At 41.5% G+C, this 15314-nt stretch overlaps 2 protein-coding genes across 4 annotated transcripts in view; one reads left to right on the top strand and one right to left on the bottom strand.

Moving 5' to 3' along the window:
• The first annotated feature begins 1605 nt into the window (after positions 1-1605).
• aanat1 (arylalkylamine N-acetyltransferase 1) lies at positions 1606-5845 on the top strand. The gene is made up of 3 exons (XM_053638676.1): positions 1606-1753; positions 3261-3415; positions 4372-5845. Exons 1-3 carry the CDS (start codon positions 1606-1608, stop codon positions 4675-4677), a joined length of 609 nt encoding a protein of 202 aa, XP_053494651.1. The 3' UTR covers positions 4678-5845.
• Positions 5846-7142: 1297 nt separating this feature from the next.
• The window catches only part of LOC128616141 (inactive rhomboid protein 2-like), a 43058-nt gene continuing 34886 nt past the window's right edge, over positions 7143-15314 (bottom strand). For all 3 annotated transcript variants that reach the window (XM_053638672.1, XM_053638673.1, XM_053638674.1), the window contains one exon: positions 7143-12207. In XM_053638672.1, coding sequence (XP_053494647.1) covers positions 11788-12207 — 420 coding nt within the window. In that variant the 3' untranslated portion in view covers positions 7143-11787. The remainder of the gene's footprint in view (positions 12208-15314) is intronic.

Raw genomic sequence — 15314 nt, forward strand, 5'->3', positions numbered from 1 at the left:
TCTAGGAGAACAGGTGATCAAAAGAAAAAGTTCAAGGTTAGCAGTTTATAGTCAGCTGAAGTCAAAGCCAACTTCCAGGGAAGATTACAGTCTGCGCTTGAAGATCCCAACCGCTCAACAGACCTCGCTCCAGAAGAACTAAGAGAACACTTGAAGGCATCTATCCTGTAGACATCCAAAGAAGTCCTTGGGCTCACATCCAAGAAGAATCAAGGCTGGTTTGATGAAAACAAACAGGAGATCAAAAATGTATTGGCAGAGAAGAGTACAGTACACCAGTCTTACCTGGCAGGGCGATCTTTGCTCTTGTAATCAGAAAACCAAAGAAGAAGACAGGTGCTTCACCCACCTGCATACCATAAGCAGTACCACCCTCTCTTTATCTTCATCAGCCAGTCAGAGTTAAAAGCACCAATACTAGTACGCCCCAAGCACCTATTTGTGCTGTACTAGCACCTTGCCCCTTGCGCCAATGCTTCAGGAGTTGGAGTAAGTTGGGAGAAGGATTTCAATATATTCCTTCATGCCTGTGTAGGGGAGCTTTAATGTGTACAAACTGCAAAGACTGATCAGGAACGGTTTGAGAAACATGACAAAGAGGTGTTGACTTGGCCTCCAAATTCCCCAGATCTCAATCCGATCGAGCATTTGTGAGATGTACTGGACAAATAACTCCAATCCATAGAGGACCCACCTCACAACTTACAGGACTTAAAGGATCTGCTGCTAATGTCTTGGTGCCAGATACCACAGCACACCTTCAGAGGTGTTGTGGAGTCCATGCCTCGACATGTCAGAGCTGTTTTTGTGACACAAGGCTGACCTACACAATATTAATCAGGTGGTTTAAATCTTACGACTGATCGGTGTACAATATTAAAATATGTTAATTCATTTGGATAAGATTTTTTTTTAAAGAACTCACCAAATTTCTTTTAACAGACTGTGATTTATTGATGTCAGGAGAAAGTATTCTACAACTAACTTGTATAATAATGTTTTAAATCTGTAACTTGATGATGAAAATAAAAGCCTAAACCGATAGGGGGGGGGGGTGTTATTAATAGCAATAAAGCTTAGAGAATTTGAAATTGGGAAAAAAAAATGTCCCAATTCATCCTTTTGCAATTAGCCAGCCAGGAGACATCACATGTACGTGTTCACACACTCTCCCATTCGGCTTTGTACAACAATAAATAACACTTCAGTATGAATGATATGTGCAACAGAAAAGAAAAACAAAACAAAACAGAACAGGGTTTGCTCAATTATTCAGTATTAAGTGCATCCAGCATTTGGTCCACGCGCACAGCTGAAACAAAGACAGCCCAGTGGGAATTAAAACCGCACAATGTGACAGCCCCGCCATCAAGCATAAGCCATCTATTAGCGGTGACTAACACGGCGTTTAAGCGGCTGAAGGCGTTTATAAATGCGCTCTCACGCGCCCCACAGCAGCTCACTTTCCACACGCGCACCACAGCAGCTCACTTTCCACACGCGCGGCGCTCGGGACGGTCACGCGCTCCTGCTGTTGAACACGATACCCATACAAAGCACACCTGTAAGAGTAGGGAGGCTTGTTGAGAGAGTTGAAGTGAAAGCATGTCTGCGGTGAGCGCGCTGCCTTTCTTCAAACCCCTCCACGCGTCCGTGTCGCCCTCGAGACAGCGGCGTCACACACTTCCGGCCAGCGAGTTCCGCTCCCTCAACACCGAAGACGCCATCAGTGTGTTCGAGATCGAGAGAGAGGGTGAGTTACACACCAAACTCACACACCACACTCGCACGCCAAACACCAAACTCGCACACCACACTCACACACCACACTCACAGACCACAAACTCACACACCACAAACTCGCATACCACACTCGCATACCACACTCGCACACCAAACTCTCACAACAAACTCGCATACCACACTCGCACACCACACTCGCACACTAAACATACGCAAGTTATTATTATTATGGAAGTCAGTAGTAGCTAAATGTCATGAATGAAAGATCTTAAAAACATACATCTAATTCTCTAATTTAACGTACTATTTATCCAAGTTACTATCCTAATGTTTAATTCTAAAAGATAATAATAAAAAAAATCAGTTCAAACAATAAAACTTTTCGGAGCAGACACTCACAGTATGTACACCCTAACCGAGATGATACTTATGTGCATAAATAGTTCCAGTATGAAGTATAGGGCATTTTTATTTTCCAAATTACTTTCTGGAAATACACCTAAAATATACTGTGATTTATTATTCCAAATGACAACTTTTCAAAGTAACTTTTACAGTAATATCTTTTTATATTCTATTTCGGTATGCTGTAAGAACTTGAATATATCTTTCTGAACATACTGAAGCACACTTAAATGTGCCTTTTAATTGACCTGAGTGCAACAACAACAACAAAAACAACAACACAAAGCATTCCAGACACATTTCCACTTGTCATAATGCCTCAAAATAATACATTCAATAAGCCATGCATTCCTGTGTGCACAAAGTAAGCATTCATATATAGTGTTAACACTAGAATATGTATTTTAAAAGTATAAATGTTTCTTTTAAAAAGGCACAAAAACTATAAATGTTAGATTTGTTGTTTACATTGTGTTAATGTACTTGTATAATTTAATACGTTAATTTATAAATGAACATTCATGTTGTAAATGTAGGCTAAGCACTTTGAGATTTTAGAAAAAAAAAAAAACTTACGTTTTTATGTTACTTTAGTTTTGTTGAAAACTGATTCACTGAAGTGAATCAGTGAATCAGTGAATCACTAACTATTCACTAAAGTGCAGAATATATATATATATATATATATATATATATATATATATATATATATATATATATATATATATATATATATACACATATGTATGTGTATATATGTGTATGTGCATACACATATGTATGTGTGTGTGTGTGTGTGTGTGTGTGTGTGTGTAATTTATTTATTTCAGAATTGAGTTTCTTCTATTTTTCAGATATATACTCTAGAATGAAACTTAAACTTTTACCCAAATCAATAAAGTGTGCTCTTTTTGAATTAAAAGTTATGTGGCACTGGCACATTTTTGTATTGCAAGGTACAAACAAAGTAAACATACAATTGATGTACCTTAATTGAGTTTTAAATGTCGAAATTTTTTTTCCCCAGGTAAATAAAGGTTTAAAAGAATGTAAAAATTTAACCTAAAGTTTTTAGCACCCTTTGTACTGATTAAGCCGTGTACCCTGTTCAGCGTTCATCTCGGTGTCGGGCGAGTGTCCACTTCACCTGGACGAGGTGCGTCACTTCCTCACCCTCTGCCCCGAGCTGTCCCTGGGCTGGTTCGTGGAAGGCAGACTCGTCTCCTTCATCATTGGTTCACTGTGGGATCAGGAGCGTCTCACCACAGTGAGTTCCCACTCACACCACAGCAAAGAGCGGAAGCACCGAAACTTTTATTAAAAAGCACTTTACAGAATTTATAGCAGCCATGTAGACGATAAGAGTAAGACATTTAACCAAAACATATGTTTATGGGTCATCCTCAAGCAATGGGTTCATTTTAGTACTTAAAATGAAATTAAATCGACGATTTATATAAAAGACTGCAAAAATAGAATAACGTTTAATAATAAATAGTTATTTTGCTAAACTCTCAATACAACTGATAGTAGCACTCTATAAGGGTAACTGGTTTACCCTCTGAGTATACGCCTGCACTCATTCAGACTTCCATTTCACTCCGGGATAAAATGAAATACAAATCCGAAAGAACTGGATCCGGTGAAACAATGAGACACAAAGACATACAAAAGTCCAGCGATAGGACAAGAGCAAGACGAAAACCTGTTGTCTGTATACGTTAGGAAAACCCGAGTGCTTAGGAGAACGAGAAAGTTTTTTAAATTGGGTATAGAACTGTCTATCGTGAGGGGTAATCTGTGAAAAATGAATTCAGCGACTGAAGAGCCGAGTTTATTAAGCGCTTGCATACACTCAGGAAGTCTGTCCGAGTGCAGCTGAACAGTGTTTATAAAAGCGTGAGAGAGAACCTTTCTTACTTCATGGTAGCCTGAACAACCATCCGAATAACCATTTTTGGAACCCTTTTAATTTAAGATCGTACTGTGGGTAGTTTCTCTTCGAATGAAACACAGTATGAAGTGCTAACTCTGACTTCTATAGACGTTTAGGGAAGGGTCTCCAGTGTTGGTGCTTTTTAACAGGACGTCTTCCACATTTTGGATTCTGACAAGCTGTGGTTTATTTCTTACGTATCGTTTTGGCAGGTCCTGTGTCCTGACTTCATCTTGAGATCCTATCAGTAAGTAACCCTATCGTCTTTTGTCTACCGTTTCTTACAGGAAGCTTTGACGCTTCACAAACCTCAGGGCACCACGGTCCACATCCACGTGCTGGCAGTGCACCGTACGTTCCGGCAGCAGGGCCGCGGTTCCATCCTGATGTGGCGCTACTTGCAGTACCTACGCTGTCTGCCGTACGTGCGCCGCGCCGTGCTCATGTGCGAGGATTTCCTCGTGCCCTTCTACCAGAAGTCCGGCTTCAAGGTCCAGGGCCCGAGTGAGATCACAGTCGGGCCGCTGACCTTCATCGAGATGCAGTACGCCGTGCGTGGCCATGCCTTCATGCGCCGCAACAGTGGCTGCTGAGTTTACTCAGCCACCATTGTTCTTTTCATTACCCCAGATGCCAAAGCAGAGTGGCGTGGGAGGCTAATTCTGGCGGGGAAGTTTTGTCGCAGCTCCTGCTTTGAGTGTAGGTTATGTCTGTGGTGTCGCTAGGTGTTTGTCCACATTTGTAAATGGAAAGTTGATTACAAAAAAATATGAAAGGAGGAAAAGAAAGAAATAAACAGTCCCATCAGCATTCTCCACCTTCGCAATGGCTGGCTTCATGACGAGTTCGATATTGTTCATGCATTTTGTTTTTCATTCCATATCTTTAAAATTCATCCCAACCGTCCATCTTCTATACCGCTTATACTACAGGGTCACAGGGAACCTGAAGCCTATCCCAGTGAGCATCGGGAACAGGGCGGGGTACACCCTGGACGGCGTGTCAGTCCGTCGCAGGGCACAATCACATACACACTCACACACCCGTTCATACCAATCAGTCTACAACGCATGTCTTTGGACCGGGGGAGGAAACCGGAGTACCCGGAGGAAACCCCCGCGGCACGAGGACAACACGCAAACTCCACACACACCCGCACGCGCTAACCCCTAAGCCACCATGCGCCTGTCTTTAAAATTAGGAGAATATGTTTTCGTGTCCTTTACATTGATAAATGTTGTTTCTCATTTGAGCACTTTTGCTTTATTTTTCTATCATGTGTTTTTTTTTTTCTTCTTCTTTTTAATAACCTGTTCATTATCAGAAAGGAGGCAATGGTGGTAGGTAAAGAAGAATGGAACGTGGTGAGATGGTTTCAATTATAGTTTTAAAAAAAAAAAAAAAAGACCAGAAAAAGCTTGATAGTTGAGAACACACCCGATAACAAAACAGCACAACTTGTTACTTGTTATTGTTACCACGAATAACGATGAAAATGACTGATACTCTCAGAAATCACACTAACAATTTATCACCATATCAGTATCGTATTGTCGTATCACCTTGCCCTACATGGTGTGTATACGTGGCGCGGCTATAAACAGTCCCTCGGTCGTTAAGCTGTAGCGATATTGTCGAGTATGGTGTCGTCGAGTGTCTTGTGGTTGCTCTAGATGTTTGTTGTGTAGAAGCATTAAAACAGCATTGACTTGCCACCCTGCTACTGTGCTCTCTTCTAATTGGAGACCTGGAATAATCGATTCAAACGAATTAGCAAGCGCTCTGCGACAAGGACAACATGTGGACAGGTTCCAAATCCTGTCCATGTGAAAGATATTTTAAGACCCTGAGGAACTGCTTAGCAGCAATCCCCCCCCACCCAACCTCTAAAAATCTTTATCACATCCAAAAGATTAATTTTCTTAAATTCTACTTACAATGTTAACCAAAGAAACGCTAGGCAATTCATTACTTGCAAGGACACATTAATACCGAACACAGCAATCGTATTTAACTACAGTGTTTGGCTGTTCCTAAGGTGCAGACGGCTTTACCTGCATTAGGGAGCATTACAGGCGGGGTTTGTCCAGCACCTCAGGTAACCTTTCCAAAACCTGTTCATGGAATCCAATATTCAGAAGTCACAGAATCGTTCAAGCTCAATGTGTCCAATATTTATGATATATTTTGGAGATCTTTTTGCCTTTTGCGGTAGACACCCACCACCTTTGCCTCTGTGGAGTCTTGAATCAAGACATCTATGATTTTGTATGATTTTGTAAATAGAGATATAATAAAGAAGCGATTTTTCACTATTTTCGCTGCACTATTTTTCTACGATGTAGAATAGTGAACACATTTCAAGTTAGCAATAATGTTTCTATATTACACAAGCATTTAACGTACTCTTTCATCCTCTAGTGAGAAAACCAGATATGTACATATAAATGAGGACATCCACGACTCTCACACTTGCACACTCCCTTTCCTTAGCAAGTGTTCATGTCCTTCATTTGCATACTGAAACCTGATTGGCTTTTGATGTAATGACACTAGCTAAATAATTTTGATCCCACATTTCTTAATTAAACGTGTCAAAATCTTACAACCCGCCCTTAAACCCTTAAAAAAAAAAAAAAACTGGTTATATATTCTATTATATTATTCTGTTATATTCTATATTAATATCATGTAAACAATCCATCCATCTTCTATACCGCTTATCCTTCTTCAGGGTCACAGGGAACCTGGAGCCTATCCCAGGGAGGATGGGGCACGAGGCGGGGTACACCCTGGACAGGGTGCCAATCCATCGCAGGGCACAATCACATACACATTCACACACCCCGGACACTTTGGACACGCCAATCAGCCTACCATGCATGTCTTTGGACTGGGGGAGGAAACCGGAGTACCCGGAGGAAACCCCCGCAGCACGGGGAGAACATGCAAACCCCGCACACACAGGGCCACGGTGGGAATCGAACCCCCGACCCTGGAGGTGTGAGGCGAACATGCTCACCACTAAGCCACTGTGCGCCAGTAGTAAACCAGTAAATAGTGTAGTAACATGACATTTATTTTAAGAAAATTTAATGTTTGGTTGTTCATATAAATATAACAGAAAAAGTCCATGAATCAGTTGATAAAGTACAGAAGTTTGGTCCAGTACATTCAATGCACAACATTACATTTTCAGGTTATCGAAAAAAAAAATCCGTAAAGATCATCCACTCCCTTATTGTTTATGTATTTATAAGGCACAGTACAATTTTATTAAAGTAGAAAATATTATTTAAAACCTAAAATGTAACGGCAGTTTGATTTTTTTAAATGTACAAAAGTGATAATGACACGTATAAAACAATACGTTCGGGTTATTTGAAACTCTTGTTATGTAAACTTTTGAGTCCATCCAAGAAGTCAAGTGCTGCTTCATAGGCCACAAACAGGACATACCATTTTTTTGGTCTGCTCCAATCAGGAACATATGACACGAGCTGGAAAATCCAGTTCTCCTGTACGACGGTCAAATTGCGGTGCGTCTTCAGTCATCGGACGTGTTGGATAGCGGACACTAATCCGGCTTTGCTTTAGAATATGACTAATCAAAGCCTCCCGTTGTGAGATCATCACAATCAGGCTATAATTCATTTCAGTCATTGGTCTCTCCTCTCTCTGTCTATAATCCAGGCACGTATCAAGGCCACAGTGTCTCCTCGCCAGACCTGGGTGAGAATGCTGGACCGTTGACGTTCTGAATGTCCGGAATGTTGTGAACGCTCAGCTAATATTATCTGTGAAAACCTTCGGGGACTACATTTCATAATCAAAATACATTAAGAGTTAAGGATGCCTCATATCACAATAACATCATTATTTCCTCATTATAAGAAACAAATCGCTCATTTTCAGAGAAATTACAATAAAACTGCGTAACGGACATAGACGTAAGGGATTAAACAGGTCGTGGCGTGATGTTATAGGAAAATAAAATCAACAACCATGTCATGGTACAACCCTGAAGTTGATCATTTTCCAATAATAAAAAGTGCTTTATTCCACTTCTACCACAGCAATTTGCCAACGCGAACAATGTTTTATTCATTACAAAATCAACAAGTGGGACTTTTTATCCATTTATAGTCACGTTATGTTGTGGATCATTCACAAAACAGGTTCTTGTTAACAATTACATCATAACAGCGATAAACAGTTGTTCCCTCAAATGGCTTTTTTTTCTTCCTCTCTCTCTCTATTAAATTAAACCAAGAAACAGTAAACCTCCACCCTGACGTCATGTCAGAAAATTTAAAGGAACAGCATTAACTACTACATTTACGCGGCGCGTCCGCCATACGACTCCCTGTGGAAGTTGTTACTATGGAAACGACGTCACGTTAGAACAAGCACGTTAATATAAACCTCGCAGCCGAAAACTACCGTCAGAGTCGAACAGTGCTGTGGTATAGAAGTGACGACAATTGGTTTGACAATATGAAGCAAAATTCCGGCAAAGCACAACACTGTAGTGAACATTTTAAGGTCTTACTATTGCTACTAATCTGAGAAGCTAGGGAACAATTGTGAGTATACATCTCTCACACTCAAGAGTGTTATAAACAATGGCCGCTAATAGACCTGTATCCTGAAGGGAATGAGTCCTTTCTGGTTAAAAAGCTACCCAGTGAGAACAGATAAACATATGGCGCTTTTTTTTTTTTTTTGATCAAATATAACACTATGATAATATCAAAACCTGAGGAAATATGTTGTTACTGTAATATGAGATTTTTATTACGGTACACGTATACACTGTGCTGCCAGTTTATTATACCATCACGCCAACAAGATCCCATTAGCTTCAATTCACTGTCAGCATTTTTAGTTCTTTTGACTAAAGTTAACTTTTATATTTCTGAAGGCCCCTGATATCATTTCCAATAATTATATAATACAACATAACAACCTAAGAACAAGCCGAAGCCTGTGATAAGTGATTTTCATTTACAGAAGTACAATAAACTAGTACACTATATGGCCAAATGTTTGTGGACACCTGACCATCACGCCCATATGCTGGACTTCCCCAAACGTTTGTCACAAAGTTGGAAGCGCAAAAGTGTCTAGGATGTCTTTGTATGCTGTAGAATTAAGATTTTGCTTCTCTGGAAATAAGGGGCCCAAACCTTTTCCAGCATGACCAATGCCCTAGTGCACAAAGTGAGGTCCGTGACGACATGGTTTGCCAAGGTTGTAGTGGAAATCGAGTGGCTTGCACAGAACCCTGACCTCAATCCCAACGAACTCCTTTGGGATGAACTGGGATGCCGAGTGCACCCCAGGCCTCCTCACCCAACATCCGTGTTCTTGTGGCTGTATGCATACAAGTCTCCACAGCCACACTCTAAAAATCTAGTGAAAAGCCTTCCCAGAAGAGTGAAGGTAGTGAACAGCAAAGCAGGGATTAAATTTGGAACAGGATGTTCAACAAGCCCATACTGGTGTGAGGCTCAAGCGTCCACAAACCTTTGGCCATACAGTGTACCTAATAAACTGGCAACTATGTCACTGTGGGGTCTTTGCGATTCTCGGTCCCAGGTGACAAAAAGGCAAGGTAGCGCAGTAGGTATAAGAAGTTGGCGTAGTAGTAGTAACAAACCCTGGTGTCATAAGAGCTAAACATGGACATGACATAAAAAAACATTATAGGGATACCCCAGTGTTATTCAACCTAATCTCGTACCACTGAAAATGCACTGCATGGGCTTTTACTTCACGTGTCACATTTCCATTTAACACAAATCTATAAAACTAAGAGTTCTTGCACTCTCAGACACTCACAGTGTTGACAGGGAGAGCTCTGCTGCCAACGACTCTGGTCGTACTCGTTACTAATTTGTATGCCTGAAACCCCCTTAAAATATTCTTCAAAAAGGGAAGGACACTATTGAAGAAAATCCTGACCTTGCGGTCACCTTAACCCTGCTTGGATCAATTCCAAAATGTTACCAGTTCATCTCCTGGTTAAAATAATTCCACATATATCCTACAAACATTCAACCATTAGATCTCGAGACATCCCGCTAAGGAGAATCTCAGACGGACATGCGAGTAGACGCACCAACGGCAAAAATTTTAGACAGTCAGAAAATGAGCTTCCAGTTCCTATGCAAGTAACAGCTCTGTATGACAAACAGGAAGGAAACTATTGAAGAATAATTATTTCAGACATTTCACCCTGCCGTGACCTTTACTCAAGTTTAGATCGGTCATCTGCAGGCTACAATGGTAATTCCACAGAACCTTCAACCGCTCGTTCTTGATATTTCACAGTAACAAGAATCTTGGACTGACTGGTGGACAGACTATTGGCAAAAATCATAGATAGCCAGAAAATAGGCCTTGAGCTCCTGTATATGAACGTGTAAGTATCATCACTGTTTGGCAAACAGGAAGGAAGCTATTGGGGGAAAGAAAAAGAAAAACTACTGCAGGAATCTGACCTTGCTGTGACCCTGACCCTACTTTGGATCAATTCAAAAATCCACCACCTAGTGGTGGAGGCATAAAAAGTACTATAATCTGCACGTTTTCTTATCACTGGGGTTGTACCCTCAAGGGTGCATCTTCTGTACGCATCTTTTACATGGTAATGTAAGTGTAGTGAACGTTTAAAACAATTCCAAGTCTTAGAACAATACATTATGTACAAAATATATTCCATCGAGAGTACCACCCCAGTGGCAAGGAAAGTGTAGGAAGTGTACGGCCAACAGCACGGTCGTGCAGCGGGTCGCACCGTTGCCTCACACCTCCACGTTCCCCAGTTGGATCCTAAGCTTGGGTTACTGTCCATGTGGGAGTTTCACATGTTCTCCACATGTCCATGGTTTCTTCCAGCTTCTCCCTGATGTCTGAATGAGTGTGCGAATGGATGTAAACTCCGTGATGGACTAACCCATGCAGGGTGTATTCCCGCCTCATTCGGAGTGTTCCTGTGATCCACCACGACCGGCGGCAATTACTGCAGATGAATGAACAATTAACGCCAACCTTATCAATGTTGACCTTCCAACAATGGAGCGGTATAGTGTAAAAAATAAAATGAGTCATTTGTTATTTATGCTTTCCGCTCAGACCCACACGACTATGTTGGTAATGCATTACCATAAATACCTTCCTCTGGAAAAGATTCACAGCTTAATATATGGTAGATAGAGATTAGGTTAAATAACGCTGGAGTATCGCTTCAACCTGAACATATGGACACAAAAGGTATCGTTCATTAACCTCTACAGTGCAAGAACATGGCACCCATGTGCGAAATTAATAAAACGCTAGTTTAAGGCAAGGTTGACAGAGATGTACCCTGATGTAGTATTTAGTGTCAATAGGAAATTTGTGCAGGATTATAAACATTGTACCTAAAACTCCTGCAGTAGAAGTCTTGCACAAAACCAGTGGATCTCAGGAGTAACCGTCACCTGATAATGCACCAAAACATCAGCAGTAGTATCAGTGTAGCATCTGTAAATCCGGCTTTTCTAATCCCTTACTTCTTATTGGTTCTTTACAGTACTTGGTTTCCAGAAATGTTTTACCTTGCAATACTGTTCCCTGGACTAGCATGACCACAAGCATGCCAGTGCACCACATGGTCAATATTGCAGTTCTAGAGAATGAGCAAAGCTTCTAGCGTGTTAGTGGCCGATGGGGTCGTTATCATATCGCTCGCAGAACTTGCTGGTGAAGGGGATGCAGGTGAGATACTCGAGCCAATACCAGTCGATGGGGTAGATGTAGAACCAGACGATGAGCGAGGAGAACAGCCCCAAGTACACGAGCAGTGACAGGATGATGAGCACACGCTTGCGATACTTGTCGAAGGTGCCGAAGGTGACGTAAGGCAGGAAGGCGAAGGACAGCAGCAAGCCGCTGAGGAAGCCGAAGATGTGGGCGATGTTGTCGATCCACGGCAGCAGGCCACAGAAGAACAGGAAGAGAACAAGGCCGAGCAGCTTGAGGAAGGCATTCCATGGCTTCTCCAACATCTGCCAGCCCTGAAAGAGCTCCACAAACAGGCACGCTAGCAGACCAAACTGAGAACCTGCTGGACCCACCTGCATTACAAGGGAAATGAATAATTATGATAAAAATAATAATAATAAACAACTTATTTTATAAAGCACCTTTAAAAATGCCAAAGGTCTGAGCTTCCCTGACTTCAGGAGGAAGAGAGCTCCAAAGTGAAGGAGCGTAGACAGAAAAAGCCCCGTCACCCATAGATTTTAAGCGATTTTTGGTGTAAGAAATTAATAAACCAGATAAGTAATGAGGAGCCAAGCCATGTAATACTTTGTACGTCAACATCGTGATCTTATAATCGACTCGGAACCTGACCGGGAGCCAGTGCAAGGAATCCAAAACAGGGTTTTGGACAGGGACTGGTCCCAGTCAGGATCCTGGTGGCAGAGTTTTGTACATATTGCAGTTTGTTGACTGTGGATTTAGACACTCCGTCTAAAACGGCGTTACAGTAATCTATACGAGTGACGACAAATGAGTTTATCAGCTTCTAGTCACAGAGAAGTTTAGCATTGGGCGCAGTCTAGCTATATCTCAGAGGTGAAAAAAGGATGCTTTAACAGTGCTCTGAACAAAAGAATCAAATGTAAGACTGGTATCAAAAATTACTCCAAGGTTCCTCATTTTACTTCGAGTCTCTAGAACAGAGCCATCAACCAACAGAGACAGTGGACCAGCTCTGAGAATTTGATGACGGGAACCTATAAGCATAACTTCGGTTTTCCCGCTATTCAGGCACAGAACGTTATTATTCATCCATGTTTTGATCTCAGAAATACAATCAGAAAGAAAAGAAACATCAAGGTTTTCACCAGATTTTGAGTGAATGTAGATTTGGGTATCGTCAGTTTAAAAGTGATGACGGAGGCCGAGCGTACGCAGCAGACGCCCAAGTGGAGATGGATAAATATTGAAAAGTAGAGGGCCTAAAACTGAACCCTGAGGAACACCAGTGAGCACAGCGCTAGTGTCAGACCTGTAACCACCCACAGAAATAAACTGGGGACGGTCAGTAAAATAGGATTTAAACCAGTTTAAAACTGTCCCAGACACACCAAAAACACTTTCAAGGCAGGTAAGTAAAAGACCATGATCCACAGTATCGACGAAAAATTGTTAATCATCCACGGCAACATTTTCTTTCTTTGGTACAGGTGTAACAGCAGCGGTCTTTGGTACTGCTGGAACGACCCCAGTCTCCAATGACTCATTTATTATACCGAGGACAGAATGGGTTTGTGGGAATTGGATCAAGCAAGCAAGTGGTTTCATGCTGGATACCTCCCTCGTGAGAGCCTCAGAATCAAGCAGTGAGAATCGAGTGAAAGAAACACCAGTGAACCCATATGGACGAAGGAGTGGAGAGGAATAGAGAAATAGAATGATTTTATGCCACTTTTGTGATTTTCTTTCTAACCTTCTCCTCGCATCCCCCCCATGTCTTTCTTCTTGCCCTTCTTCCTTTTTCATTCTTTACTTCCTTTTTCTACTTCCTTCATTTATTTTATTTTTTATCAATTCCTTCCTTAATTCCTCTCCTTCCTCAACTCCTTGTTTTCCCTCTCCTTCTTTACCTCCTTCCATTCCTTCATCCCTTTTTTCCCCTCTCAGTCTTCCTCTACTTCCCCACATCCTTCATCTTCTTGTCTTTCTCCTTCCTCTGCTTCCTCACAGCCTTTAATCTTCCTCCTTCCATCTTTCTAAATCTCTCATCCTCCTTCATTCTTCTTCTCCTTCCTCTCAGTCTTCCTCACCTCCTTCATCTTCTTGTCTTTCTTCAACTCCTTCCACATTCCTCTCGTTCCTCACTTCCTTCTGTCCCCAATTCCTTCGGTCTTCCTCTGCTTGCTCACCTACTTCAGTCTTCCTCACCTCCCTCTGTCTTCCTCACCTCCTTCCATCTTTCTAAAATCATCCTCACCTCGTTCCTCCTTCTTCTGCATCTCCTTCTTTTCAATCTCCCTTCATTCTTTTCAAACATTAGTTTGTATACCACTTGTATACCAAATCACAGTCATGCGTAAGCGTAAGCCATCAGCCCTGACATCGTGCTTACGTCGCTGATGTTGTTAACATTAGTAATTCGCGATAAGAGCTCTGTTATTGGTGCTATCAGAAAAAGTAAAAAAACAAAAACAAAAAGCCAGCAGGGTTACACGAGAAACAGGTGCAGAGGTTGCGGATTTCTGACGTCTGCATAAAAATGGGACGCAAATAATCTGTGATCTTTTGTTGTTGGTGCACAGGGTTGAAGGGTCAAATAGATGACCATCAATTTCCTCTCTCTCACCCTCTCTCTCTCTCTCTTTTTTTATTTATTTTTTTTATAAATAAAATGCACATACACAGGGCAGCAATTACATCCTAAAATGGAAACAGTCAGAAATGGCAGGACTGAAAAGAATCTAATTACATAGTATTTATCAACATGTGCACCAATCACGCAATGGAAACAAAAACATCTGCTTAATGCAAAATTCATCTGCTGCTCCCTCCATCGAGCAGCGCTAGTGACGCTACTACACGCTTCCTTTCTGCCCTTTGCTCTGTTCTGCATTCATTCTTCCCATCCTTCTTTCCATGTTCTTCCCTTCGTTCATTCTTTTTTCTTATTCCCCTTGCTTTTCATCTCTCCTGATTTCGTTCTTGAGTTAACAAGGGTTTTGCTTGCATCACATCACAGCTGGGTTTAACAGTATGTTAACAGACTAATCATCATGCTAAGACAGTGCTGTTTTTTTTATTCATCTCTGAGAATCCACAATTATGTTCATCAGGTGCCAGTTTCATGACAACCATGTTTACAAATGCCTGAGGATTTGAAGAATGCTAATAAATAAATGTAGAATTTAACCGTTTCATCGTATTTCACTATACTGACACTTGCCTAATCGCAGCACGCGTTTCCGTTTCACTCCCAAATGACAGAAAGTGCTTTGGGATAATGGCAGGGCAGACACGCTTTAAGACGAAACCCTCGCACACCTTTAAAGCAGTGGAACGTTGAAAAGCATGCTACTGTTCCTGGAATCGCTTCGAGATTGTGTAAAGCTGTTGACTCAGAAGAACAGACCATAATTGTTCATTTTGACCTGATTAGACTGACGTCATGGCTGGACAGACTGTTAATCTAAGACACCTC

This window comes from Ictalurus furcatus, chromosome 12 (assembly GCF_023375685.1).
Source record: "Ictalurus furcatus strain D&B chromosome 12, Billie_1.0, whole genome shotgun sequence".
Lineage (NCBI taxonomy): Eukaryota > Metazoa > Chordata > Actinopteri > Siluriformes > Ictaluridae > Ictalurus > Ictalurus furcatus.